A 27356-nucleotide genomic window follows, 5' to 3' on the forward strand; every position below is an offset into this window, starting at 1 on the left:
TAAGCAAAATACCCAATTCAAGACTAGAGGGCTAAAACCATACCCTATTTATAACCAAAATGGCCAAGATCGATACTCTATTTATGACCAAAACGGCTGAAAAACGATACCCTTTGGGGCCTCACATACCTATATAGCCCATATAATGGAGTATACCCCCCCCCCGCTTCCCCGGGCAGTGTTAGTCATCAACGCCAAATGTAATGACAACACTAGTTGTAAGTCAGCAGTAAATGTAATGAAAATAAAGCTATCAGTTATTATGTAACTCAGTTTGAATATAATGATATATACTGACGGCAATCCGCCATTAAATAACCTTTACTTGAGGTTACCTGAACCCTTGGAAGGGTTATTGAACATTCATGGAAACGATGGCCCCTTGAAATCAACCGAATACTTCCGAAGATTACCGACGATAACCAAAGACAACCGAAGATCCCCAAACGTATTCGGCAGATCGGTTTGTTTCCATATGCATGCACGGCCTCAAACATTTCTAAATGAAGTTGAAACTCAAACTGCATGGCCACAAGGTTCACAAGGATTGTTCTTGGAGCTGTCTTAATCGTTACTTTTAGTATGTTCAAAGAAATGCTTGTGTTGTGTTCTTGGGATTGACAAAGATTAATTACTCTCGAAGTGCTTTTCTCTGCGCAGGAGAATAAATAGGTACCAAGGAATTGTTTGAGCAAACTCTTCATGCTACAGAAACCGGAGTTCAAAGTCACTTGAATGACCTTTAACGTTTTGCTTCACTATCACCATCACCGATTACAATCTGTAACATAGCAGCTTACTAACCGATCAGGCCACGAGTTGAGCTAATAAAGTACACAAACAAAATATTTCCAGATTTATTATATAACTGAGATAATTACTTCATTGTGATTAGCTAAGAGTAGGTTAATTTTTAATTTGCACTGCAGTGCGCATTAACCCGCGCTCTTTCAGAACTTTCTCAGTCATATAATAAAGGAGTAATCGTATGAAAAATCGAGCAATTGAGGATTTGCACTACTCGTGATATTTGGAAATTCTTTCAAATCAGTTGCACTCGCCTAAAGGCGAGTGCAATTTTGAGAGAATTTTCAAATATCTCTCGTGGTGTAAATCCTTCATTGCACTCGCATTCATACGATTTCCCGTACTAACCAATCTTCCAACACCAAAGGAACGAATTCCTGGTTGTTTATTGTTATTATTATTCTTGTTTTATGTATTTGAAATGTTGGGGCGTATTTCAGTCTTTTGTTAAGCCTGGTTTTTACTAGCGACGCAAGCACAAGCGCAAGCACAAACGCATGCAATAGGGATGATTCAAGTGAAAACGAAATTCGACGCAAACACAAGCACAAGCAAAATCATCCGAACCTTTAGTCATTTTAGAAAACTGTTTAGGCGAGCAGTCATCTGGATCTAGTGTTTTCATTGGCCAAACATAACCACGTGTGGTAAATATCCTTATGCCTGTGTTGTGCCTGAGCAGTATTTCGTTTTCACTTGTTGCAGCGCAAGCATAAGAAAAAGGAAAAATTTTGATCTTTGTGCTTGTGCTTATGCCTGCGTCAAGGCCGTTTTCACGGTGAATTAAGAATTACTGTGTTTGCGCTTGTGCTTGCGTCGCTAGTGAAAACCAGGCTTTAATTCAGTATTTGCACATACTTTGAAAGACGCATCAGTAAATAGGTTTAATGTTTAACCAACGCAATGCAGCTGCAGGATCGTAGCAAGTGCGAATCGAGGAAAACAATTTAGAATTTATCTCTTTATTTCAAGTTGTCGGAGGAGACACCCAAATTGCTTGCGTCCACATTTTTCAGATCACGGTGACAGTTTCTATTACATTTTTTATCTTATTTGTTTAAATAGTTAATATGTATAAAAAAAAAAATCCAAGCTTGGTTTGAAAATTAGACTTTCTTGAAAAAGAGAACGGAGCACGTCTTGTCTCCTACAGAGATGGTCTTGCCTTTAATAGCTTTTCAGTCTCCAAATTTTCAGTGTGCATCGAACTGATTTTTCATATTTTTTCATTATTTTAAGAGAGAAAATGCTTTATTCGCAGCCTTAAAGATTCGTTTCCAACTGGTAGAAAAATCCAAAGTCCACGCCAAGCAGCTTTCTATAACGAACGTTTAGAATCTCTGCGGAGGAGAGAGGGCCTAATCAGCGCGTTTGACTCCAGTGTGAGCGATCTGGTTCAAACTCTAGTGTAAATCATTGTCTTGTGTCCCTGGTAAGACACATAACTGTCCGGGTGCCTCACTCTCTCCCACAGTCTAATTATGCGCACAGGCGAATTGTCAGGGTAGCCTACCAAAACGGTGCCGGATATTGGCGATGGGCGAGTATCTCATTGAACGAGATTCACAATTTTGATCTCCCACTCCGGCTTTCAGGCCACAAAAGCCAGAATACGCTCCAGAGCTACCGAAAAAATTTGTTTGATGAGTTTCAAATTCATCGCAGGTTAATTTTCTATTTGAAATCTACATTGTCGAGTCTGAAATATTTTTCAACTAAAACACGATTCTCCAGTATCTTTTGAGTGTTTTAGAGATCGAGGTGTATTGTTAAGTTGCGGTAAAAAGACTTCAGTACGATCAGCAAAAAACTTCTGGTGTCCGTCTTTGAGAGGTACCTTTCGGGAAAGAGTTAACTATGAATATTTTTTCCAAGAAAAACACTACACAAAGATGTTCACAGTCTTACGGATTGGATTTCAACAGGAGAAAGATCATAAATGATTGACTGTTTCTTGTAACCGGTCAGCTCAACCAATCAGCTTTCGTCGAGGTATACTATATGTTGGAGTTGTTTCCCTTTTAATATCGATTACTTTTCGCTGGAGAAATGTCGTCTAGCTAGATCCATACAAACAAGAGTTTGTGTGCATCTGAAATTCGATCGAAGAAATTTCTCTTCACGTACGTAAACTTGTAAATAATGCGAATGAAAACCTGTTGTCTTTTCTCTCGTTCAATAGCTTTGATAGGCTGTCGGAGGCCGTTTTGGGCGATGTTCAGGTCAATGATTCAACCCCCCTATTATATGTCACCCACAACAACCTCCAGAAATCTCTCTCAAGCACCGCCATAGAAAAAGACAACAGGCTAGGTTTTAACAGTTTTATTCCCTTTCTTTACAAATTCACTGAAGAAAGATGAATTTCTTCGATTGAATTTTAAATTATTTTTTACTTTTATATTTTTTATTTTTTATTTTATAACAAGCGAGCGGCACTCTACGAACTGCTGTGGTAAAACTTGTTTATTGTCCGACGCGTTTCGTCTAACTATCGTAGACTTCTTCAGGGAGTTTTACAAACATACACCAAACACCTGTATCAGTAAAGCCATACTGCCGGCTATTTCGATGGTCACAAACCACAAAAGTTTGGCCGGATTTACGAAAGGTAGCGGGCGAAACTGTGAAATATTTACGCAAGGCGTGAGAAAGTTTTGGGGGTAGTGGAAAGTTTTTGCTTTCGCACTAAAGTGTTGTTAATTTGAAATAACATAATCATTGTGATAAACGCCAAAGACAAAAAACAAGATGACAAGATTTATGACACAAAAATCCGTCAGATTTTAAATATGGTACTAATTCGGTCTCCAACAAACCACCATTTATGGGCTGGCTATATATTTAAAGGTTGGCCTTATGTTTTCAAATCGAACAAAGACGTAGAGAACGAAAGACCTCCTTTGAACATCGCACCTTAATACAGTACACAAAAACCTAAGGTACTCTACGCCAACAACACGAAAATTGCAATCACTGTTAGCAAATTAGGTACGTTTGCAGTGAGTTGTGCTACAAGAGGGTTTGTGTGAGGTGCTGTAATCTCAGTTGTAGTTAAATGTTCATCTTGGAGTGTCTTCTTTCTCGTAACCACTGCGTCAACATCTTCATCTCCTCACCAGCCGTCAAAATAACCGGGACCTTCACCATTATTTTGCGATGGCCTGATCGACCGTTCGTGCGCTCGTCTTCGCATCGGGCGTCCTGGCAGGTGACATTGCTTCGTCTTCTTGTGCAAGACACTTTACACTCACAGTGCCTCTCTCCACCCAGGTGTATAAATGGGTACCGGCGAATTTAATGCTGAGGGTAACTCTGCAACGGACTAGAATCCCATCCAAGGGGGAGCAGAAATACTCCTAGTCGCTTCATGCTACAGAAACCAGGATAAGCTCCGGCCTGGTGGGCCACTTGCCATATTTAATACATTTTACAATCTGCTTGTGGTAAGCAGGTACCAGCAAACGTTTTTAACAGAAAAAAAAGTGCACGTTTAGATGAAAGGTTAAGATAGCTTTGATACTTACAAAAGCAACTTTCCTTCTTCTTTCTTTCTTGTGGTCTTAAACATTAACTCTTATTTTAATTTCTCTGGATCTACATTGGCGACCTGTCCTTGACGCCTCTTAACTGTATCTTACTTTGTCAATTCCAAGCTCGCCCATGCCCCGTTCCCCGGGCATTTGACGGGCATTTGACAGGTTGTAAGTCCCCATCATGGTGCATTTGATCGCAAAGGGTTGCCCGGGGGTTGGGCATTTGACAATTTAGTCAAATACAGAGAATTATAGATCAACAGCCCGCTTTATTAAACATCAAAAGGATTAAGCCCTACCTAAAGAACGTAGATGTAAATTCTTTTTCTGAGACTTAAACCATTAAAAACTAGCTGGTACCCCACCACCACCACCTCCACATGAGAGAGAATCGAGGCCAGCCGTGTTGTGGGTCGTTGGTTAGGACAAAAGGGCCTGAAATATTTAGTAGAAATTTTCGAAGGTAAGTTATTGGCATTTTAAAAACACTTCGTACTTTTCTTTGAAGGGATAAGCCTTCTTTCAATGAGTTTTCTCTGCAAACATCGTCTTTGCAAGTTTGTCGGTTGCCTCAGTTCGGAGACCGATGTGCGTTACTATTGAACATGTTTGAATCAATTTCAGTATACTTTGTACAATACCATACAATAAAGTTGAGCTCATGAATAATAGTCATAATCAAACTTTAGCAAGCTGTTTACCGAATAGAAGATGCTTTTTTCACTCACGAGTACACGGCAATATCGTTATGAAATATAATTTTGACGCTATCCCAGGTATGGGGCATTTGGACTTTTCTCCTGGTTCCACCATGGGGAGTTGCTTATGACATGAACCCACGGCGATCCCCAGAACAAACGTGAAACAACGACGAAACGCGCGGAGAACGCGTTAGGAAATGTACGCAATACGTACTGTGTAACGGACACATTGGGAACGCACTGGGAAGAATTCCATCAGGAAAACTTGGCGCAGCACGGGGAATGCATAGCGAAACGTACGGGACTCGGAGTATGCATAAAGAACTCATCGGGGAACACACAGGTTGCGCACCCGGGAATGAACGGGGTAACAGTCGAGGAAATAGAACCGTGTACCCACAGCGAATGCACGGGAAATTACGGAGGGAATCCGCTGGGAATCGATGGCAGAACGCAGGAGGCTGCACATAAAAGAACAAATGGGAACAAATGGCTAGAGAGACGATGAACTCAAGGAAAATGACACGAGAACACACCAAAGTGACGACAAACAAAGCCTATGAAATTCCAAGCACCACAAATTGAAATCGCTTCGTTAACTTGTACTTTTTAATCGCAATTCGTAGTCGAAGTCACAGTAACCTTTATAAACCATCGATCATTTAAGATTCCTCTTAGTGCCCTGTTTGGAACTGGCATTTTTACACAGTGAAATAACAGATTTGGTTTAAGCACCAGGGCTTGACTGTGACACACACTGGATATTTCTTCAAGAGCAAATTATCGATTCTCTCTTTCATAAGGCCCAACTACAAAAGAGTACAGAAGAATTACAGCATAAAATAAAACGATGTAAGGAAAAGACACTTTCTAGGTGTTGCCATGACAATATATTCAGTCGTTGAGTTCCTTTTCTCGTCACCAAGGATACTAAAGCGGTAGTGCATTGACTTGAAAAACAACTCCAGACAAATAAACAGCACTCTTAAACAAACATATAACGTTTTATTTGAGATTTTTCAGCATATTCAGGAACATTTTTGTATGATTATTTGCAATAACACAAGGGAAAACAATGCTTACTTACAACACTAGATCTATTTACATTATATTGCTCTAATTATTTACACTATTTAAATTACAATATCCAAACGACTTACACTACTAACAAATACAGTGACGACAAGGGGCAAAGAAAAAAAGAAGAAAAATAGATAGTTGGGAACATTTTTGGCTATTTTGTCTTTACTTGCTTTGTTGTCATGCATACATTTAACTAACGCGTTGACGTTATTTATTTCAATACAAATAGGGTTTCGGCTTCTTAAAGGCGTTCAGTTAGTTGGGGCGCAGCGCGAAAAACAGCAAGCGAAAAAATGAAAAAAGTGCGGCGAGAGGAAGCGAAAGAACGCCGCCCTTTTTTCATTATTTCGCGCGCAGTTTTTCGCGCTGTGCCCCAACTATCTGAACGCCAGGAAGAGGCTAGGTTTCGACAAAAGACTGAGCCCTCGTCAGCTGACCCCCTAGAAAATCAACGGGAAAGAGAAAATAAAGCCGAGAACTATCGATGGGACAGATCCAAGTTCATTAATAAATTTAGTTAACCTGAAATTTCCAAGATGGCCTACCGGTTGCAGATTTCCGACTCTCTTCTCATCTGATTGCAAGTGCAGTTTTCGTTCGCGGAAAATCGAGCGCAGAAAAACTTGAAATTCATTAGAAAATTAAACAATGAAAGTAACGAAGAAACGCTGGCAGTATGACCATGTTCGCGATTAACCGCGGAGAGGAGAAGAGAAGCTAAGAGAGTTGGAAATCCGACAGAAATCACGCAACGCAAAAGCTTAGAAATTCAAACGTGTTCTATTACAAAACGAAGAACCCTGTCGAGCTAAGACGTTGTAAAACGTAAAGTTCCTATAGGGTCTTTAACCTGATGAAACTAAAACCTCAGAAGGAAAGTAATTTTAATTTTGGAATATGACTACGTCATAGTTCTCGGTAATATGTTCTTTTTCCGCCGACAGGTTCACTTTCATGCAAATCAAACTCATTTTCATAACAAAGGTTTCGCTTTGTGGATACTTCTACGAGAGCACAGAGGCTAGACGCTACTCGCTCCAGGCTTCAATCGGTCATTTGCCTCCCTCCCTTTACGAGGCTTAGTAAATATCAATTCTATTGAGCCCCCAAACAGAATGCATTTCAATGCATCAACACAATTTTATGCTTTGCAATTAAATCTTGCAGAAATTGCATGTTTCTAGATAATTTTGCAAAATATTTTATAATCTGCTGAAATTTGTAGGTTCTGCCAAAGACACAAGCATGAAAAATATTAAAATTAGAAATTTAGTTATTTTCTTATATCACAGTACAGTTGCTGGCAAAATCATATTAAACTGAGAGAGTTATTAAAGTTTCCTGTAAACAAGGTTTAAAACTCCAACGCAATTGTGCTTTTGTCTCATGTGACATCTGTTAAGTTCTTTTGGCAACACTTGTACTAGAAAAATCTTAGTGAAATTAATTCTTTGAAAAATGACACCTACTGACTTCATTTGTTCTAGAATTTTTTTTAGGCATCTTGTGTATACCATTCGAACACTGATTTTGAAATAACTATCTGTGAGCTCATCGTGTCCATATTTGAGTGAGTCAAGAGCTTTGTTTATCTAGTTCCCCCAAGAGCTGGATTGCAAAATAAAACATTGAGCACTACTTAAAATAACTGACCATAGATTTGCTCTACTTAAACCCTGTTGGCATCTGACCTGCAAAAGCAATGGACATCTTTCAGTTTCCAACTAAATGCATTTGTGTAAAAAATAAAAGTTAACTTATTAACAGCTAGCCTGCTAAACACTTTAAACCCGTCCCCCTCTCTGTCATGAAATGCTACGCTCTCTCTGGCAAGAGTTCAGGGACAGTTGTTATGCATACTTACGCTAAAGCAATCCGAGGACAGGATGTCCATTTCATCCAAGGAAATTGCTCAGTGTGTTAAACCAACCACAGAAGAAACATGATCCATTTGGGAAATATTATTTTCCTTTGCTGACTATATGTTTATCACCTAATCAGTCTGTCCGTCAATCCATAAGTCAGCCAAAAATCCAATCAGTCCACCAGTCAAGTAATTCATCAGTTGACTGGCAGGTCAGTAAATCCACCAATGACTGAATTGTCCAATTAATTATCCAGCCGATCAATTAACCACTTCTTCAACCTGTCAGGCAGTTGAAGTAGTGGGAAACAAATTGTACAATCACCATTAGCCAGTCAATAAGTTAATCAGTTGACTGTTTATCATTCAATCAGTCATTCAATCTCCTAGCCTATCAATTTATTAGTCAATAATCCAATCAATTAACCTATTTGATTACTCTGTGACCCACCCCATTATCCAGTCAATAATGCAGGCAATCAGTTTGCTAGTAAGTCCATTGGTCACTCAGTGTATTTCATGCCTCATAGTAACAGTGGAGAAATCTATTTACATTTGATTGTAAATTATATAATCTAATTTAATGTAAAGAGTGTCCACAATTAGCTGCACAAAGATTAATGTCTCTGACACGTGAACGTGTTGATTTAAATGAAGCACTGTATTAGAATCACATTGCTTGCCTGGATAGCTGAAGCATCCTGAGTGCTGAGGTTCCAGTCCTTAAACTATTAAGTTCCCTGTTTACATCTCACCTGGAAGACAAAATTCAAGCCCTATATTTTAGTTTCCATTGACCTCAAAAGACAAATAAATTCCCCTTGCCTGTTAAAGTATTGTCATTTTGAAACAGCAAGAATCCTGGCAAGGTAAATTGTGAACACAACTTAACTTATATAGACATAAAAATTTACAAGATGGCAGAAAACTTGAAGCTCCAGGAAGAAGTTAGAGCCAGTCCCTTGGCGTACAACCCAGCAAACTGTGACTTTACTAACTGTAAACAGTATTGTGAATTTGTAGATCAAGAAAATATCTCTTCACTGTTCTCTGAACAGCACAAAATTCCATTCCAGAGGGTTTACACTGATGTTAATATATTTAAAGAAAGTATAGTACAAAGTCACTTTGCACTGATTCTTGCTTCTCCAGTAGTATCTCTAAAGCTAACAAAGGGTAGGTATACATGTATGCTAATAATAATGCAAATTCCACAGGGTGCGTCGAAAACTCTGACTTTGAAAATTCAGACCTCAGACCTGTAGAATTTAAATTAAACCCTTTTGGCGTCTTGAAAACTCAGGCTCTAAAGCCTTGTACTCTCTGGGTGGCTCAAATTAATACACACCCTAGAAATTCAGACCGCCCTAGGTGTCTCAAAAACTAAAACTGTAAAAATTTAAACTCTTAGAAGCTTTTTGACCCGAATTTGTGTGATGGTTTCTCAATACAAATATAGCATCGTGTTACAGAACCACATATTCACAACAGGATGTAACCTTAAAGTACTTTTCCTTGGGCTTCAAAAAATTCTGCTGATAAATTCTCCCTCAATAGCTTCTTCACAACCACTATTTATCCGCGACTAACCTTGTACATGTTCAACTTTGAAAGCAACTCCAAATGAACTGCATCTGATGATACTAATTTCTTCAAGATCTTCATACCAAAGTTGTTGTAAATCAGTGCCTTATTTACAGTTGCCTTCTTGGATCTATAAGGCAATTTTTAAAAAAGCCATTATTAAACCAGATTCGGTAAAATTCTGAGGTATTAAAACATTTGGCAGCCACGCTTGGCTTATTGAAGAATGAAACTTTGGCACACAAAAAAAGTCACCAAAAATTAAACGATTAATGAATAGAAAGAGGAGATGTTTTTGCTGACAAAAGGGAAGATTTTCCACGCAACAAACATTACTTCTGTTTTGCTATTAGTAATGATCTATTCTGCTCAATATTGCCGGTTTCTGTCTGACACCATCATTTTTCAAATTTAAAAATTACCAATCCCTCTAAAGTTTTATTTGAATTCATCAGATGTAAAATCCTCTAAGAACTTGACATTTTACAACATTTAAGCTTGACAGGTTACTTCATTTTGTAAAAGACGTTTGAATTTTCAAGCTTATGTGTTGTGTGTGACACAAAGACATTGGCCCCAGAAGGCTCTTGTGTAGGTCATGTTGGTAGCCATCTGGATGGGCACCAGCATAGCATCTCCAAACAAAGCTCTACAAATTTGGGTGAAACACTTCTCTGAGTAATGCTAGGCGCTGCGTTCTTTATCTTTTATTTTTCAGCTCATATCCAATACATACTTGTGGAATAATTGTTAAAACAAAAATATCAAATGCAAAAATTTTTTTTCAGTGCACATCATGATTATCTCACAATTTTGCTTACAACAGACAAGTCCAGAGACGACATTATAACATGATAATATTGTTTCATATTTGCCGCATGTGATTGGTTTAAAGATTGAAATTGACATCGCAATACTGTAATAGGCTGCTCACACTCTCTTCAAATTTCAGAATTTTTGAGCAATGAATCGCTGCTAATCTCATACTTCTTGTCATTGGTAACACAGTTCAGACAAGAGTTACCGTATACTAGTTCATCTGGGCTTAAAAGTGGAATATTCAAGTAACTCGTCAGCAAATAGAAAACACCATTGTATGCCAGTATCCATGGCAATTTTCCGAGTGTTCTACAATTTTATATTTTAATCAAAACTACCTGAGTAGTGCCTTTTTTCTTGTTTATTATTCTCAAAGAATGGTTAAATTGCAAAACAAAATTAAACAAAGTGCAGTTTTGAGATGGACCAACAGTCAGCCCAATATGAGAAAATATATTCTCCCCATGCCTTCAATATAATGCAGTTTAATGCTGTCTCAAAATCCCATTTAGTTTATGGTAACACCTTTACCTAATTTCCTCCCAAAAATGTAACCATCTTATATCTCTTGATATACATTTCTGCTATAATATTCACAATCTACTTCAATTGTTTTATATTTTTGCTTCTTCTAACTGAGGGGGGTGGCTAGCACCCGGTCCACCCCCTCCCACCCCCCTGAATCTGCCCCTGCTTTTTCCTAGGAAACCTCCAATGATAACTCAGATCAATGTTTGAAAACATTCACGGCCCTATATGTAAGAAATTCACATCTATAGCTTGTATACCAGTTATTGAATCATACTGAAGGCAATCACAACGTAAGGTAAGTCTGTGAGCTCACCTTTTTCCAGCTGAGTTGTTGCCTTCAGGACCTTCAGAGAGGTCAACAATGCAAGCTCCTCAATCTCCTTTCTGGTTCCAACGCACAAACAAAGTAAAGCAAGTCGGCTAATGATTCACGTATTCTAAAATCACTGGATCAATCCATATTAATACAAAGAACCATCCACTGAAAGCATCCTCATTGACATGATGTAAAATTCCCACTTTCTTTCCCAAGTACAAAATGGCGTCACAAGATCCGTGAGAAAAACGTCAGGGGAGGGGAGGGGAGAGGAGGGGAGGGGAGAGGAGGGGAAGGGAGAGGAGGGGAGGGGAGAGAACGCCGTTGATTTCCTGAGACCTCCCTAAGTGTGCTGTTTATATAAAATGCATGAGCTTCAAAGAGTTTTATTTTCGTCATTATTGTGGCAGAGTGGTATACTTATCCATCAAATTGGAGGGTTGTTCAATATACATAAACTCCGAGTACGGTCACACATGGATATTTTCATTGTAATGTTCTGAGTGTCCCCTGATGATATATCTTTCGCTTAAGGTGGTCTTATACCTAAATTTTTTTTTTTCTTTTTGCAAAACAACTCTGTGGAACAGTTTTGGTATCACGTTAAAGGACTTTGCACTCTGACTTCAAAAATGAGCTTTTCCAGCTCACGTGCCACGATAGTTAATGAATAACTAGCTCCTTAGTGTTAAAAAGTGGTGTTCATTATAAACACGATAACGTAACAATGAATGGTTCGAGAAGTATGGAATTAAGTTCATCCTGTCCATAAGCAAGTTGTCCAGGAGACAAACCTCAGAAAACAGTGTTTTGAGGGGGTTTTTCTCGTGAAATGTTGAAAAAGTGTATTAATATTAACTAATATTAACTATATTAACTAAATAACAGGAAAAAACTTCATAAATTGCAAATTTTGGAGGTTTAAGACCTAGATAATTGTGTCCTTCATCAACGGTTGAAAATTTGACAACATTCGGTTTAAACCCAGTGGAGATGTCGTGTGCGAGATATTGATGACCCGTCTATTTGGTCATTTTGAGAAATAAGGCTTTAAAGTTTTACTTCGGTCTCCGAGAGCCCAAATTAGCCCTGTGAACTAGGGGGGGGGGGAGGTTAGGGGCAGGGGGAGGGGTATATTTAAAGGTTTTACATAAATGTTTCATTGAACACCCGAATACACACCAGTCATAGAAATGTTATCCAAGTATAAGGAGCGTATAAGATGGTAGAAGAAATAATGTTCAGGACCATGATGCAAAATTCTCATAACTACACATCTTTAAAGCGTTTGTGTAAAGTATCATTAAAATGTATTGAATTGAATCCATTTTGTGAGTACTTTTAGACTGTAAACAATGGTTGCTATGGGTGTTGCTATGTTGAAATATAGCTAGAAGTGTTCAGATTTCTTAATTTAAACGTAAATTCAGGAGTAATTAGAGGAAAATCGTTTCAAAATACGATTTACAAATGGACAGGGATGTTGAATCTTCATGTTCCAAAAAAATGGCTTTCTGGAGAAAAATTTATATCTGAGAGTATAAGACCCCCTTAAAACGATTAATGAGATGCCATTTTCAGACTCGCGTTTAGGGATCGAAAACATTCTTTTACGGTCTGTCACTGACTGTACGGATGGTAAAGTCGTTTTTTTCTTTTTCTTTCTTTTTTTTTCTCAAACCGTATCATTTTGTGTATATTGGGTGACTCTCAAATGCAAGGTACTAAAAAATGTACTCTTTCCGGTGCAAAAAGATGACATCTAAGTTCGACATTTTCCTTCCTTAATGTCGTATTTAGCTGTAGATCTTTACAACTTTGTTCCTCTCCGTTGATGGCAGAGTAAATAGCTATTCCCTTCCTTGGGCTGTAAAAGAAAAAGAGCAAGTTTCGAGCGCTACCATGCATCTTCTACCATCCGTAGTCCTGCACGGGGCACACCCACGGCAGTCCCTTGGTCGGGTGTACAAGAATTCCTTCTGGACTGTATTTATTCTGGATTCTATAGGCTCTACCCCTTAAGATTAGGCTGTCTCAGACTCTACCAACCGAGGATTACAAGGATTCCGAAGGATTCACTTCGTACGAACTTTCAATATGGCTTCTCATACAAAATAATAACATTCAACGTGTCCCAAAAACACTTTCGGTCTCATGACAATTACGTCATCGCGTACAGTCGGGTGTTTTCATGTTATTGTTAAGAAACTCGTACCACTTTGTTTATAGCCGATCAAAAGTAGAACCAAACAATATGGAAGTTTTTTTTTGGTGCGATGGATTGTTATAAGTAGTCAAATGGTGAGAGTGAAATTAGAACTACAAATCAGTAAAGCTAAAACACTGACGGTATATATACATAAGTTATGCCGAGCTGTGTTCAGATCAGGGCTCACTCTCCTTGTTTGCTTCCTTATCACTGCATCTCATCAGAAATATCTATTCTGAGTTTTGAGCTCTATTTGGAGGGTTTGCTGTAAAAATACGATCCATTTTACAGGTTTTGCTAATTGATCCGTATACTTCTCAGTTGCTTTTTTACGGTGTAGAGTGAAATGTTGAGATTAGTTGGGTTTAGGGGCTGTATTCCGGTCAATACCTATACCATTAAACCTTAAGATATAAACTTTAATGTTTGTTGTAGTTATTAATATTACTTCAATGATTATATTATTTTTTTTTTTGTAGACTGGATTTTGAAGACCACCACCGAGGGAACAAAGACTGGAATTCAGTGGACCCTTTGGTTACAGCTGGAAGACTTAAACATCGCCGATGACCTAGCCCCTCTTTCACATAACCATGAACAGATGCAAGCTTAAGGCAAGGCCACTGGTCTGACAGCAGCATAAAAAAAAAAACAGGACTGAAGATTGATAGCGGTAAACCAAAGGTCATGAGGATCAACACCATCAAAGAAAATTTACTGAGTCACAGTGGAAGGAGAGCGATAGAGATAAATAGTTGCCTAAGACGCATTTTTAACATTTTTAGTGGCCTGAGCCGGAGAATTCGCAATGAGGAGCTTTGGCAGAGAGGGAAACAACAACCGGTAGGTGAACAGATTTTGAGAAGAAAATGGGGCTGGATTGGCCACACCCTGCGGAAAGCACCAAACAACATCACCCGGCAACATCCCAAGGAAAGAGAAAGAGGGGACGCCCCAGAAACGGCTGGCGATGGGACACTGATGCAGAACTGAAGCTGATAGGATACAACTGGAAAGAAGCTGAACGAAAAGCCCAAGTTCGAGTTCGCTGGCGAGGGGTTGTCGATGGCTTCAGTATGCTCCACCTGGTGCGATGGGCCTAAGTAAGTAAGTCTTGCTTCGCGGAGGGGTGGAGGAGGTAACGATGTGCAACACAAAAAATGTGTCGTATCTAGGGTTACAACACATCATAATGGTATTTATTTGTTTTAGAGAAAACCACTTGCTCTCCTTGTGATAATATTACATACGCAGGTTTATTCGTCGTTACTGTGAGCCGGTGTCGATTTCAAACTAGATGGAAGATACTTTACATACAGAATCGCACACGGGCGCTCTGCGCTTTTACTTGCCCTGAAACACAGCACGCACAGGGCGAATTCTCTCAGCCATAGTTGGGAAAGCAAGGAGTCCTATCTCTTCTTTTAAGCACACTGAACATGGAGCCTCGTTCAAACAACAACCTTTGGGTCCTATAACGGTGATTGTATTTAAAAGGCGGGGGAAGGGGATCGAGATCATAAAAAGTTCGTAAAATAAGGAAAAGTCTGCTGAAGTGTATTCGTAGGGCCAAAAATGGGCGTAGTAGTAAAGTGGTCGTATTGACGGCTAATAGTCGTTATGCGGGGCTCCACGTTATACTGCATATGTGATTATTACTGTGTTTCAGCTGTTTCAAGAACGTTAGCCTTAAAAAGGGTAAAATAAAAGCGAACGCGACATTACCGAAAAGTAATGGATAGCTTTAGCTTACACTTGTTTGATCGAAGTTGCCGGTGTTTCAGTAGGAGGTTTGTGATTTTCTCTTCATCGTGACTTTCGGGTAAGGCGAACGGTCAATACCCAGTATACCTTTCGGCATTGTCGCGTACGCTTTTCTAGGACAACCTTTCTAAAAACTGATTTAACATAGCCATCAGTCGTCATCAATAACTGTGACGTCAATCACACCAGGAAGTTTAGCCAGCTTCTTGGTGAGCGCTATTTTAAGTCTGTTAAGATATTTCTTCTTCCAGTCGATATTTTCTTGCGCAATTCTGTCGTCCGTGTTCTGAATTTTCCTCATAAGTTCAGCCCTTAATGCGTTAATCCGAGTTTGTTCATCTTCTCCTGACTGTGAATTCAAATTGTCTTTGTTTTCTGTCACGTGATCGATGGAATCTCCTTTCAAAGGTGCGCTAGTTATTTCAACTACATCGTCAGTTTCATTTCTGTCAACATGACAGAGCTTGGTATCTTGTGCAGTGCTGCTTGATGGCACTTCGTTAATACAACTCCGCTGACCACTGACGATCTTGCACGAGTCGTTTTCGTTATTTGGAGGGCTAGGTACAGAATCTTGTGCAGGAGGTGAATCTATTATTTCAACAACATTGACTGTTCCAGTTTTGCCATTGGTTGTTGCAGCCTCGCATGGCTTAACGTACTGGCAGAGCTTAGCAGCCTCGCTTGGCCCAGCAACATCGCTTAGCCCATAGCTAGGAACCTCGCATGGTTTGGTAGCCTCGTTAGGGCTGGCAAATTTTGGATTGCTTTGGACTGGCACTTTATTAAAGCAACTCTGCTGGCCACTAACGAACGAGTTTACGAAACTCCTTTCGTGAGGTGAACGAATTGTTTGGGCGGGAATTATAGGAGAATTTACTGGACTTAAAGTATTGTTTGCAACACATCGTTTGTCAACTTTTGGAGCAGTTTTTCTCGGTAGCATCTCGAGGTTGAAAAATCGTTGATCCGAAAATGCTGCCGGGTTCTGTGGCAACTTGCTGGAAAAATTTGGTTGCTGACCGGAAGTAATATTACTGTTTACTGGTCGCCCAGTCCCCTGCAGCCAACCACTGACTGTAGAATCTGAAGAAACTGGAAACGAAGTTGCAACATTTCCTGACTGATATGAACGACCGGAAACCGTGTTTCCGGTGCTTGAAAACTGCTGACCAGTATTTCCTGGCGTCCTCCTTTCGTCTATGACTGAATCAGTCGCATCGACGTAAACGGAATGCCGCTGATCGATAACTAATGCTGTCGCAGTTCTCTTTGGTGTGACATTCTCTCCGTCTGTCGACCGACCGATGACGCCATAGGATATTTGTGAAATTACTGGAGTGGCACTTGCAACAGTTGAAGGATGCCTCACTTGGGAATGTTTGTTCAAAGCTCCCTCTCTTATCGAAGAATGAGTATTTTGAGAGGAATCCGCTGAACCGTCAACTCTGGTTAAAAGCTCTCTTAGCTGCCGAAAGGTATTGTTCGAAGAGAACGGTTGCCGGCGCCGTTTCCACGATTCGATTATTTGCAATATTTTACTATTGCCTTCAGTTTCGCTCTTTGACTGTAAACCTTCTTGCAAATGGTCAACGTTTAGATGTGGCACGTCAGAGTGAGGCTGTGAGTGCAAATCAACGCTGTTTTGATCCACCCTTTGACGTGGGTGATATTTTTGTCCAACATCGCAGACACCTATATTGGTACCTGCTCCACTGCAAACACTTTTGCTGCTAGTGCTGTGCCCTTCAGTATGTCTTGGTGACAAAGAAGCGCCATTATCTTGATGTTGCCGAGGTCCTGCCATCTCTCGATATCTGCTGCTGCTTGAACCAGTCCCCTTTGTAACATTCTCCCTGTAAGGTTGTCTCCCTACCTCACGTCCTTTGGTAACTAAGTTTACAAGCTCCGAGGAATTGCTCGCTGAAGGGACCTGGTTTCCACTTGACCCCAATTGATGTGTGATGTACCTCATCAATTCCCTTCTCTGTTCAATTCGGTTCTCGTTTGCTTCCGATGCGTCTCTGCTAGAAAGACCGGCAAATGTAGGTTTATTGTAGTTATCTACCTCGATAATTTCTTCACGGTGATAACGTTGCTTACCAGAACTAACTGTATTATATCCACTGTATGGTCCCGGTACCGTGGTGTTCGTATGTCGTTGTTGACTGAACTCATTAGCTGAATTATGCATTGGTTGATTTTTCGCCGCTAAATCTTGATTCGCGATCAAATGTTGATGGCGCAAAATGTTCGAGGAGGTGTTTAGAACTGTGGAAGCCTGGGTAGGAGCGCTGATGGCAAGAGCAGTTGAATTTTGGAGTAAATCGTTAGTAATGACTTGATGTGTATCAGCTCGTGCCTGAGAGAGAAAACGCTGCTGACAAGCAGATAACAGTGGCCTCGACCCGGATGGTTCTGTTCTCTGTTCCGCATTTGAGAGGAGGCGTCTAAGCATTCGTGTGTCATCGTATGCAAGTTGATGCTGACCGCAAGTTGCAGGCGCGGTCTCTTGAGCATTTATGTCAGCTATCCGGGCATAACTGTTCTGTAATGTTCGGCTACTAACGGATGGAGGTACAGGTTGATGCGAAGTGGTTCTTTGAAGAGAAGTTTGTCTTGATGGTTCAGAAACGATTGTTGAAACATTGGTGGATCTGGTTCGATTAGTTGAGACCCTTTGTCTAGTGGCTTCGCTTTTGCTTCCACTATCTTGTGATCCACTCTTTCTTTCCTCTGGAGCCCTAGCTAAAATCGAAGTCTTTCCCTTATTGTCGGTGTGAACCAAGTACGATTCTCCTTTATGGTCGAAACGCTTCACGGAGAAAACTTCATCTTTTATCACAAGAAACATATCGTTTTTGCCATCGTCTTGCTTAAAGGTAAATAAAAGATCGTACTCTTTTTCAGACTGGGAATTTGAAGGAGACTGGCTGCGGGAGTCTCCAGGAATCTGATCTGCTCGCGACGAAGCACACGGTTTCACTTCATACGCATCAACAGCTTCTCCTACATTAACGTAGTCATTGATGTTTTGACGCTGACGAGAACATTGAGGTTTCCTTTGGAAATCTGTTTCTGTCGAACTTGACAGTGGTAATGAAATCGAGTGAACACCGACAAGTTTCGGGAAGAAGTTGTGATCATACGCAAAACCGTCGCTTTTTCCAGAGTCTGAACTCTTTATAGTCCTTAGAATCGGCTTTGTCGTTTCAGCTTGAACTTGGTCTGCAATTGAGAGCACTGATATTTCCCTCTTGCCTTTATCGACAGAACGCATCGATGCTTTATGACTCTCGCGCTCAGTTGCGACTTCATTTACGTCTTCAGCAATTTGAGGAGAGCGTTTTGGTTCCCCGTCTTTATGTTGGAAAACAACGGTGTCTTTTTCAGTTGAAAAAGTCCTATTCACGTTGTTCAAGCAAGATTTTTTGCTTCTCTGAGAGGCTGAAATATTCTCGTAAATATCCGCATTGTTTTCAAACGAATGAGCCACTTCACTGACGATACTCTGGAGACTTGTTTTGCTCGAAAGCAAAATACTTTCTTTATCCTCCCAGAAACATGATTCATCTTCTTGTTTGGTGCGCTTCATGTAGGGCGTGGTCATCTCATGTCGGCTGTCAATCAAGGGGCGTTTCCCTGGAGACGATGCAAGATGACACTCTGTCGGAACATTTTCCCGCTTCACGGCGTACATAGAAATGGTTTCTTCATTTTTAACAATGTTACTTGGAAATAAAGTGGAAGTAATCTCTTTATTTCGGTGTGTTTGCATTTTCTCGTGATGGTCGCCAGTCCTCTCTCAACTCTCTTGCAAGTATGTACCAATTATAACAAATGCCTGTTCTACAGCGTAGCGGAGACAGAAGTTGAAGTGAAGATCTCAGAAAAATCGTCTAAGCATCGATTCTGTTTAAAAAAAAAAAGTCGAAAAACGATCATTAGATTTCTTTTTTAATTTCCTTTGAAGCCTCGTCGATTAACCAAAAAGTTCTTAGTCGTTGTATTAAAGATCTGTCTCGAAAGGAGCGTTTGCAGTTTCATTGTTGTAAGTAAATCCCAAAAGTTGTGATATGTTCCGAAAACGTACTTCACAAACTTGGCTTTCTGAAAAGATTATGTCTCACTTATATCCTATTTCAAAGAAAAAACAACTCATCCTAAAACACTCGAAGTACCTCCAACTAAGTAAAGGTCATATTTAGAGAGGAAACCATCCTGCAAATACACCTAACATCAGCGAAAATGTAATTTCCACTGTGCTAGGAGCAAAAATAAACTATTCCCTTGCTTCGACTCTAATTGCAAGCTGTGAGGGATGAGCATCTTGCGTGATAGAGGTCACAGCAAAGACATCTTAACTTTTCATGAGAATATTTAAGATCAGTTTTAGGAGGTAGAAATAATAGAAAGCTCTTCATAAAAATGGCTTATCTTACTTCCACTGTGTATTGTTTGTTGTCTAACCACTTTTTGTGTTGATATGAAGCAATTTTAGTGAGTTTTCGCTTTCTGCGTTTTCCAAGAGTGAATCACCGACTTGACTTTAAAGAAATGCCCGCAAACAAGGAAACCAGGATTGTTGTCCAAATTGTTTCCTTGGCGCCCAAATTAAACAAGGAAATATTTGTCACGGAAGCTTAATATTTCAAAAACTTCAGAAACGTGCTTTTTTTGTCTCCCGGAAAACATAATTGGCTTCCGCAATCAACAAAAGTTTTGGTGTGAACGCAAACGAGCCGTACTGAACGCATTTATAGCTGCGTGGCCCAACCTCGTCTCCAGGGCCTTCTCCTCGACGATTTTCAAAATGGCGGCTCGTTGTTCGTTTTCGAAAACAAAAATATCTATACAAATGTAGGGAAAATTACATACGCGACTGCACGCTTTCTAACACAGCTACATCCCTCAAATTTGGGTAATGCAATCCTTTGTCTAGTATCTTAACTTTGCTAGTCCTAGGTTGTTCAGAAATCGATTTTAGGCATTGGATCAACAATTTCTGACGCGCTTTGACCCGTCAAGATGGCTCAAGACCGTGATAAGGCTTTCGTGGAGATAGTGGAGTCTGCAATACCTCGAGAAACCTTAGAAAGGGAACATTCCTTAAAGCACGCACGTTTTCCTCCGTGTAACTCCCATTGAGATGTATTCCAACTTCGACATCTAACATCGAATCTATCGAAGTTTGATTGCGTTCGATTGCACCAATGGACCATGCACGTATACTTGTTAATTCATTATTATTCGAAACCGTGGACTGATTCTTTAGACGTCATTTTTAATAGCTATTATGAAGAAACTGAAGGGAAAAAAAAATTCAAAACAATAACAAAAAAGGAAAACAAAAAATTGCAGAAAAAGAAAAATAGTCGTTCCCACACCGGGAATCGAACCCGGGCCACGGCGGTGAGAGCGCCGGATCCTAACCACTAGACCATATGGGATTTGACACTGGAGAGAAGTCAATTTAAAAATCAAATCATTTAAGCTCAAGTTGAACTATCGCTAACAACAAACACAGTTCAGTTTCCTTCTTTGGAACGTAAAACCACTCGGTTTGTTTTGATCAATTTGCCCCTTTGTTTATTGTTGCACTTAATCACTTTGCTGGATTTTGACTTGAAATTTTATTATAAGGCGGCCGATGTCGTCGATTTTTATAGCGGCGGTTCACTTGATCACTGGCACCTGCATGTACTACTGTACTCACCTCTGTTTTCGCCTCGCAATCCTTTGTCGAATTTTAGTTTCTCTCTCTGATCTTCCGTTTCATCTTAACCACTTCTCTTAACCGCATTTGATCATCACTTAGATTTTAAAATATGACAAGCAATGCTCGCAAAGCCCTCGTGCTTCAGCGGCTTAATTAAAATAGATTGCTTAAGCTTTCACGGAAGGCACAAATACCAAACGGCTTTCCACTGAAATCATTTCTTTATATAGAAATAACAGTTTCTTGATGGACTGTAGGGTCCGAACGCTGGCAGGCGGTTGTGTTGGCCTTTGATTGCACGGCGGTCCTCGCTTTAAGGCTGACGGCGGTGAGGGCTGAACACGAAAAAGAATTGATCCGTAATATTATGCATGTAATAAGAATTGTTTACCCAGGAAAGTCTTTGTCCAAACAAATGTGCTTGGAAAACAATGATTCATTAAGAAATGCATCTGTCTTACTTGCTGTCACTTCCTAAACACGTGTTCACGTGATCGACCTCGGCTATATAAAGAAACTATTCGTAGCACATTTCGGTGCAGTGTGTCTTTGTTCGTGATGGGAGTGTGTTTTGACCCAGCTCTTCGATAAATTTACATTACTGATCATGAAGATTAGACAAACATATATTACAGATACAACGTTGACAAGAGTAGAAGCAAAATACTTCGATTTTGTGACAAAACTGTGACACAACGGCTTCTACCGTCTCATCAACTGAAATAAGTGACTTACAAACGGACAGCTGTCAGTCGCATGCATCACTGGTGGCCACTTGATACAGTCATCTGAATATTCGACTAGCCATTCGGACAAATATTTATAAGGCAACCAATACAACCGTAGGGAGAGTATTAATGCATCATTCTTCAAGCCTACGTTGGACATACCTTTTGACAACTGTCGAAGATAGCCTGATGAATCGAAGCATCCAAGTTGTTCCCGGAATGAAATCGAACCTGAATAAAAATGAAAAACGGAGCGTTGGTCTGACACGAAAGTCAAGAAATTGATGTAATTCATTTCTATAGTTGAAAATATGGAAGTTTTTAAATTCTACGTACTAGTCTCTGAATCTATTCGCCGAGCGGTAATTCAGCGTCAAGGCGTATGCTTTGAAAACTTACATGCAGGGCTTCTTTAGTTCTCGCGAAAAACAAAAACCCTCTAAAACGTGAATAGCGACACAGACTTCAGTGCAACACAATGGGACCCGTCCGCAAGTGCTCTATTGAAAAGAACAGCTGTTATTAACTATGTTCAGGCTCTTGTTTCCCAAGTGAGCTAGTATTCGAAGTAACTAACTGAGCTGAAAAGGTCGGATATAACGCTATAACTTTCAGCATGGACTTTATGCGCCTCCGCAGCGCCTACAGGCAAGTGGCAAACTGTGAACTCAATATCACAGACGGACTAGACGGCAGTTTATTATAATTTTAAAATAAAAAGCATTGTTGCGGAGGCAAATGTCTCCAAGTTTAGCCGCAAGGCCTGTTGCGGAAACAAATTTTGCCGGCGCTGAAATAAGAAAATGTTTTTGCCTCAGGTCAAAAACATTTTTGCTTCCCGGACACAAGCTTCCGAAACATATGTTTCCCTGTTTAGTAACCATGAATGCAATATTGAGGTTTTCAGTGCTGCTCCCAAAAACTCTCAACTTCCTAGCACTATTCGGCAACGGGGCCGCAAAACATCTGTTTGCCATCCCGCTAATTTAGCCCCGAAAACATAACAAACAATAAAGTATCAGCAATAATGTTTCTTAGTTTGTATAGGACTCCAGAATATCAAAACCCATACTTTTTACGCTTCTTAATTCTTTAATTTTCATACGATTCAGACAGACAGCTATCTTTTTCGAAAAAAAAAAACTGCATTCAATTATATTAGCCAGAACTAGCCTGACAGAGATTTTCAATTACTTCTGTCGGAAACGTCGTTCCATATTTAATATTGGGTTTCTTTTTATATGTTTTAACATTGCAATTTTCAAAGGAATACGATTAGCTACAGTCGACACACGTGCTAGGGCACAGCTGGCGCACAGTTTGGACCTTGGACTTTGGACTAAATCCACCTGGCCGAGAACTACTGGCGACAAGGTTAGCAAAGATTGGACTTTAGACAGACAGTTATTGTTAAAAATGTAAACACAAAGAACCACTATAAATTACTATAATCTGATAATTCCATATGATTGTAAATTCGGATATACGAGCGATTATCCGTTATAGTTGTGTTCCGCCTATAATTTTATTGCCGAAACACAGATTTTCACCGTACTCCTGAGTCTCTTAATAAGACTGGTTCTCATATGAAAGATATGATCGCTACAATCGCCGTGAGCTGGAAAAAAGGTCCAGCGATCGTTGCCACCAATACAAGTGGAAACATTGAACTCTTCAGCAATCGTTGAGTCTTCGATTCTCTCTTGACCGTGATCGTAGTAATGTCGTCGGGATCGACTATATTCGTTGTTTGACCCAGGTCCTCTCGGGCATTGTTTGTTTGTTTGTTTGTTTATTATTATTATTCTGTGGCGATCGTGGCAATACTTATGGCAACTGTTAGTCGTTGAGATTCGCTAAGTTTGTCTTTGGAGCGATTGCAACGATGGCGGCGATTATATAGCGATCGTAAAGGTCGTAACGATCATATGGAAACCAGCCAGCCAGAAAGGAAAACCCGAAAGGAAAGACCGAAGGAAATTTTAAATTTCCTTCGGTCTATGCTAATTGCTTTCCTTTCATTGAAGGCCGCCAGAAGGCAAGTGTTCTAAACTTTGCAAAACTCATGTGCGGTACTGAAGAAAAAGGTCAAAGCACGAGGATTACATAAAGTTTATGCACTCTAAACTCTTTAATAAATTGTAAGTGCTTTTGATTTATTTTTCTTAGATCATTCTGAACTCGGAGGCTGCACCGATACGAAAACCCGCCCTGCGTTATGAAAATTGTTCGGGAAATTTTGTTCTGCTTCGGATACTTTGTCATCAAAATCAAAATCTGCGGATGGCCTTTCTGACCATCAAATTTCCTTTTTCAGTGATAACTTGGGTTGAGGTTGTCGGACCATACTGAGAATATATTTTGAGGGTGAGGGGTAAGTCTTTAAAAGGGTTAAAAATTGGTGGTAAATAAATGTCTAATGTTCATTTTCACGACGTAAATTTGGCCAAAAGTTGCATATCTGATACTATTCGTTTCGCTGGTTTACGGTGTTTTATAAAACGAACATTTTTCACCCCGGTCAATCGGATCAAAAGTTTCACTGAAAACAAGATGGCAGCTGCGAAGCGCAAGGTCAAAACTCGTTAGGTAATCGCAACGAAATGACAGTCCCCTTACCAGGCTGAAGTTCGTCATGTCAGCGTCCATGTAAGCCTCTTCCAGCGGTTACTTAACTGGTCATTTAATTTGGAATGAAATCTGCAAATGTAGTCTAATATATATTTATCAGAGTAGGAGCAATATTTTCATTATTTTCTATTTCTTTGCCAGCTTGTGTCTGAACAAAAAAACAAACAAACAAAAGGAAAAAAGAGATAAAGTAGATAAACCAAAAGAAAAGGATTTGAAACAAAAAAGAAAATAAAGAAATCATATGTTTCCGGCCGGGCTCGAACCGGCGACCTTCCGCGTGTTAGGCGGACGTGATAACCACTACACTACGGAAACTTAAGTGATACATGAGAGAGAAAAATATATACATGATCATTTTACAAATAGAGTTATCCAAACTGTTAGAAAATAGCCTAATAAAAAGCCGATTATCATACTGGTCATCTTGATTTTGTATCGCTCTACCAATTTGGTGATATCGGACCCCCAAATTGAGATGGCGCTAGTCAACTTCTCAGCCGCTGTTTGGGCCACGAAAACAGTGCACTAGGAACGAGAGAAGCGTTGCGTGACGGTTTGCGAACGAGGTTTCTAGGCTTTGTTTTCTTCCGGATCCCTCTAAACAGCGTTTGATGGTTCAAATGAGCTTTTACCTTTGAAGTTAAATTGCAGATTGGCAAGAGTAACCTGAAGCTGTGGCAACGGCAACGATACACAGATAAGTTCGTAAGCAGTCGGTGTGACAGCTGAAACAACGCGTCACGCAAAGGTAGCCACAAGGAAATGGACTGCTGGTGCGATTTTGAAAGCCAACCGGAAGTTGTGAACAAATTTTCACCCTGACAAAAAGAGGACACGATGCTGTGACAGAAGGTGTAAAATTCGGTGTATTGATGAAGCCTAGCATTTATAAACGAGGCGCTACACGCGTGTTTGAACAAGTCCCTTGTTTCCAGGTTTTCTCACGCGTGTTTATTTTTAATTAATCAATTGTCCCTGGTTGGTCTTACTTCAGCTCGCATGATTCTTCTTCCGTGTTTATTTTAGTCCTCCGAATGAGATTCTATTAACGGATTACGTACCGATTGACTACCGCTTCAGTTAGTTTTTATTCTTACGTTGTTTAAATGATGCCAAAGCGACTGATTATGGAGAAGCAATATACAGATCGTCGAAGCGTATCTTGTCCATTCGTAGCCGAAGTTTGGTGTGTAATGCGAGCATTCCCGTCCTGAACCGGAAGATGTAGAGAGTTAATAAAGAACTACACGGTTAGATTCCTGAAAAGACTAAAAAAAGGAGGTTCACTGACAAAGTCGACTTAAAGTTATTGAAAAAAAAAATGATGAGGGCTTGGAGTGTGTCGTTTAGAATACCTTAAAACCTCACGTATGCCTTAGTATTCAAACATGAACACGTTTCATACTTCGCACGAGTCTTGTGTCCCAGTCGAACACCACAGAACACTTTAAGTGTGTCGTTTAGAATACCTTAAAACCTCACGTATGCCTCAGTATTCAAACATGAACACGTTTGATACTTCGCACGAGTCTCGTGTCCCAGTCGAACACCACAGAACACTTGAAGTGTGTCGTTAAGAATACCTTAAAACCTCACGTATGCCTTAGTATTCAAACATGAACACGTTTCATACTTCGCATGAGTCTTGTGTCCCAGTCGAACACCACGGAACACTTTAAGTGTGTCGTTTAGAATACCTTAAAACCTCACGTATGCCTTAGTATTCAAACATGAACACGTTTGATACTTCGCACGAGTCTCGTGTCCCAGTCGAACACCACAGAACACTTGAAGTGTGTCGTTTAGAATACCTTAAAACCTCACGTATGCCTTAGTATTCAAACATGAACACGTTTCATACTTCGCACGAGTCTCGTGTCCCAGTCGAACACCACAGAACACTTGAAGTGTGTCGTTTAGAATACCTTAAAACCTCACGTATGCCTTAGTATTCAAACATGAACACGTTTCATACTTCGCACGAGTCTCGTGTCCCAGTCGAACACCACGGAACACTTTAAGTGTGTCGTTTAGAATACCTTAAAACCTCACGTATATGCCTCAGTATTCAAACGTGAACACGTTTGATACTTCGCACGAGTCTCGTGTCCCAGTCAAACACCACGGAACACTTGAAGTGTGTCGTTAAGAATACCTTGAAACCTCACGTATGCCTCAGTATTCAAACGTGAACACGTTTGATACTTCGCACGAGTCTCGTGTCCCAGTCGAACACCACGGAACACTTGAAGTGTGTCGTTAAGAATACCTTAAAACCTCACGCCTCAGTATTCAAACGTGAACACGTTTCATACTTCGCACGAGTCTCGTGTCCCAGTCGAACACCACGGAACACTTGAAGTGTGTCGTTTAGAATACCTTAAAACCTCACGTATGCCTCAGTATTCAAACGTGAACACGTTTCATACTTCGCACGAGTCTCGTGTCCCAGTCGAACACCACGGAACACTTGAAGTGTGTCGTTAAGAATACCTTAAAACCTCACGCCTCAGTATTCAAACGTGAACACGTTTCATACTTCGCACGAGTCTCGTGTCCCAGTCGAACACCACGGAACACTTGAAGTGTGTCGTTAAGAATACCTTAAAACCTCACGCCTCAGTATTCAAACGTGAACACGTTTCATACTTCGCACGAGTCTCGTGTCCCAGTCGAACACCACGGAACACTTGAAGTGTGTCGTTAAGAATACCTTAAAACCTCACGTATGCCTCAGTATTCAAACGTGAACACGTTTCATACTTCGCACGAGTCTCGTGTCCCAGTCGAACACCACGGAACACTTGAAGTGTGTCGTTAAGAATACCTTAAAACCTCACGTATGCCTCAGTATTCAAACGTGAACACGTTTCATACTTCGCATGAGTCTCGTGTCCCAGTCGAACACCACGGAACACTTGAAGTGTGTCGTTAAGACTACCTTAAAACCTCACGTATGCCTCAGTATTCAAACGTGAACACGTTTCATACTTCGCATGAGTCTTGTGTTCCAGTCGAACACCACAGAAGACTTGAAGTGTGTCCTTTAGAATACCTTACA

General features: G+C 40.2%; 1 protein-coding gene, 1 long non-coding RNA gene and 2 other non-coding genes across 5 annotated transcripts; all 4 read right to left on the reverse strand.

Annotated features, from left to right (window-relative positions):
• Positions 1–6029: 6029 nt before the first annotated feature.
• On the reverse strand, positions 6030–11493 carry LOC149109636 (uncharacterized). Its single transcript, XR_016208600.1, has 2 exons — positions 11239–11493; positions 6030–8746 (listed from the first exon to the last, which is right to left on the reverse strand). It is a non-coding gene; the product is annotated as an uncharacterized LOC149109636 (long non-coding RNA).
• Positions 11494–14627: 3134 nt separating this feature from the next.
• On the reverse strand, positions 14628–21895 carry LOC110067518 (uncharacterized). Of its 2 annotated transcripts, none has more exons than XM_089294129.1 (2): positions 21824–21895; positions 14628–19126 (listed from the first exon to the last, which is right to left on the reverse strand). In XM_089294129.1, the coding sequence occupies exon 2, from the start codon at positions 18990–18992 to the stop codon at positions 15366–15368; it is 3627 nt and encodes a 1208-aa protein (XP_089150255.1). In that variant the 5' UTR covers positions 18993–19126; positions 21824–21895; the 3' UTR covers positions 14628–15365. The 2 variants fall into 2 exon arrangements, with proteins under 2 accessions (XP_089150255.1, XP_020630520.2); XM_020774861.2 differs by lacking the exon at positions 21824–21895 and adding an exon at positions 20931–21808.
• Positions 20593–20664, reverse strand: Trnae-cuc (transfer RNA glutamic acid (anticodon CUC)). Its single transcript has one exon. It is a non-coding gene; the product is annotated as a tRNA-Glu (tRNA).
• A 2642-nt stretch (positions 21896–24537) lies between the features above and the next one.
• Positions 24538–24610, reverse strand: Trnav-aac (transfer RNA valine (anticodon AAC)). The gene has a single exon. It is a non-coding gene; the product is annotated as a tRNA-Val (tRNA).
• Positions 24611–27356: the final 2746 nt, after the last annotated feature.

This window comes from Orbicella faveolata, unplaced genomic scaffold (genome assembly GCF_042242905.1).
Source record: "Orbicella faveolata isolate gen_17 unplaced genomic scaffold, um_ofav_v1 contig_25, whole genome shotgun sequence".
Classification (NCBI taxonomy): Eukaryota; Metazoa; Cnidaria; class Anthozoa; order Scleractinia; family Merulinidae; genus Orbicella; species Orbicella faveolata.

Coding starts and splice junctions, on each gene's coding strand:
- LOC110067518 (XM_089294129.1), bottom strand. CDS start 18,992: ATGCAAACACACCGAAATAAAGAGATTACTTCCACTTTATTTCCAAGT.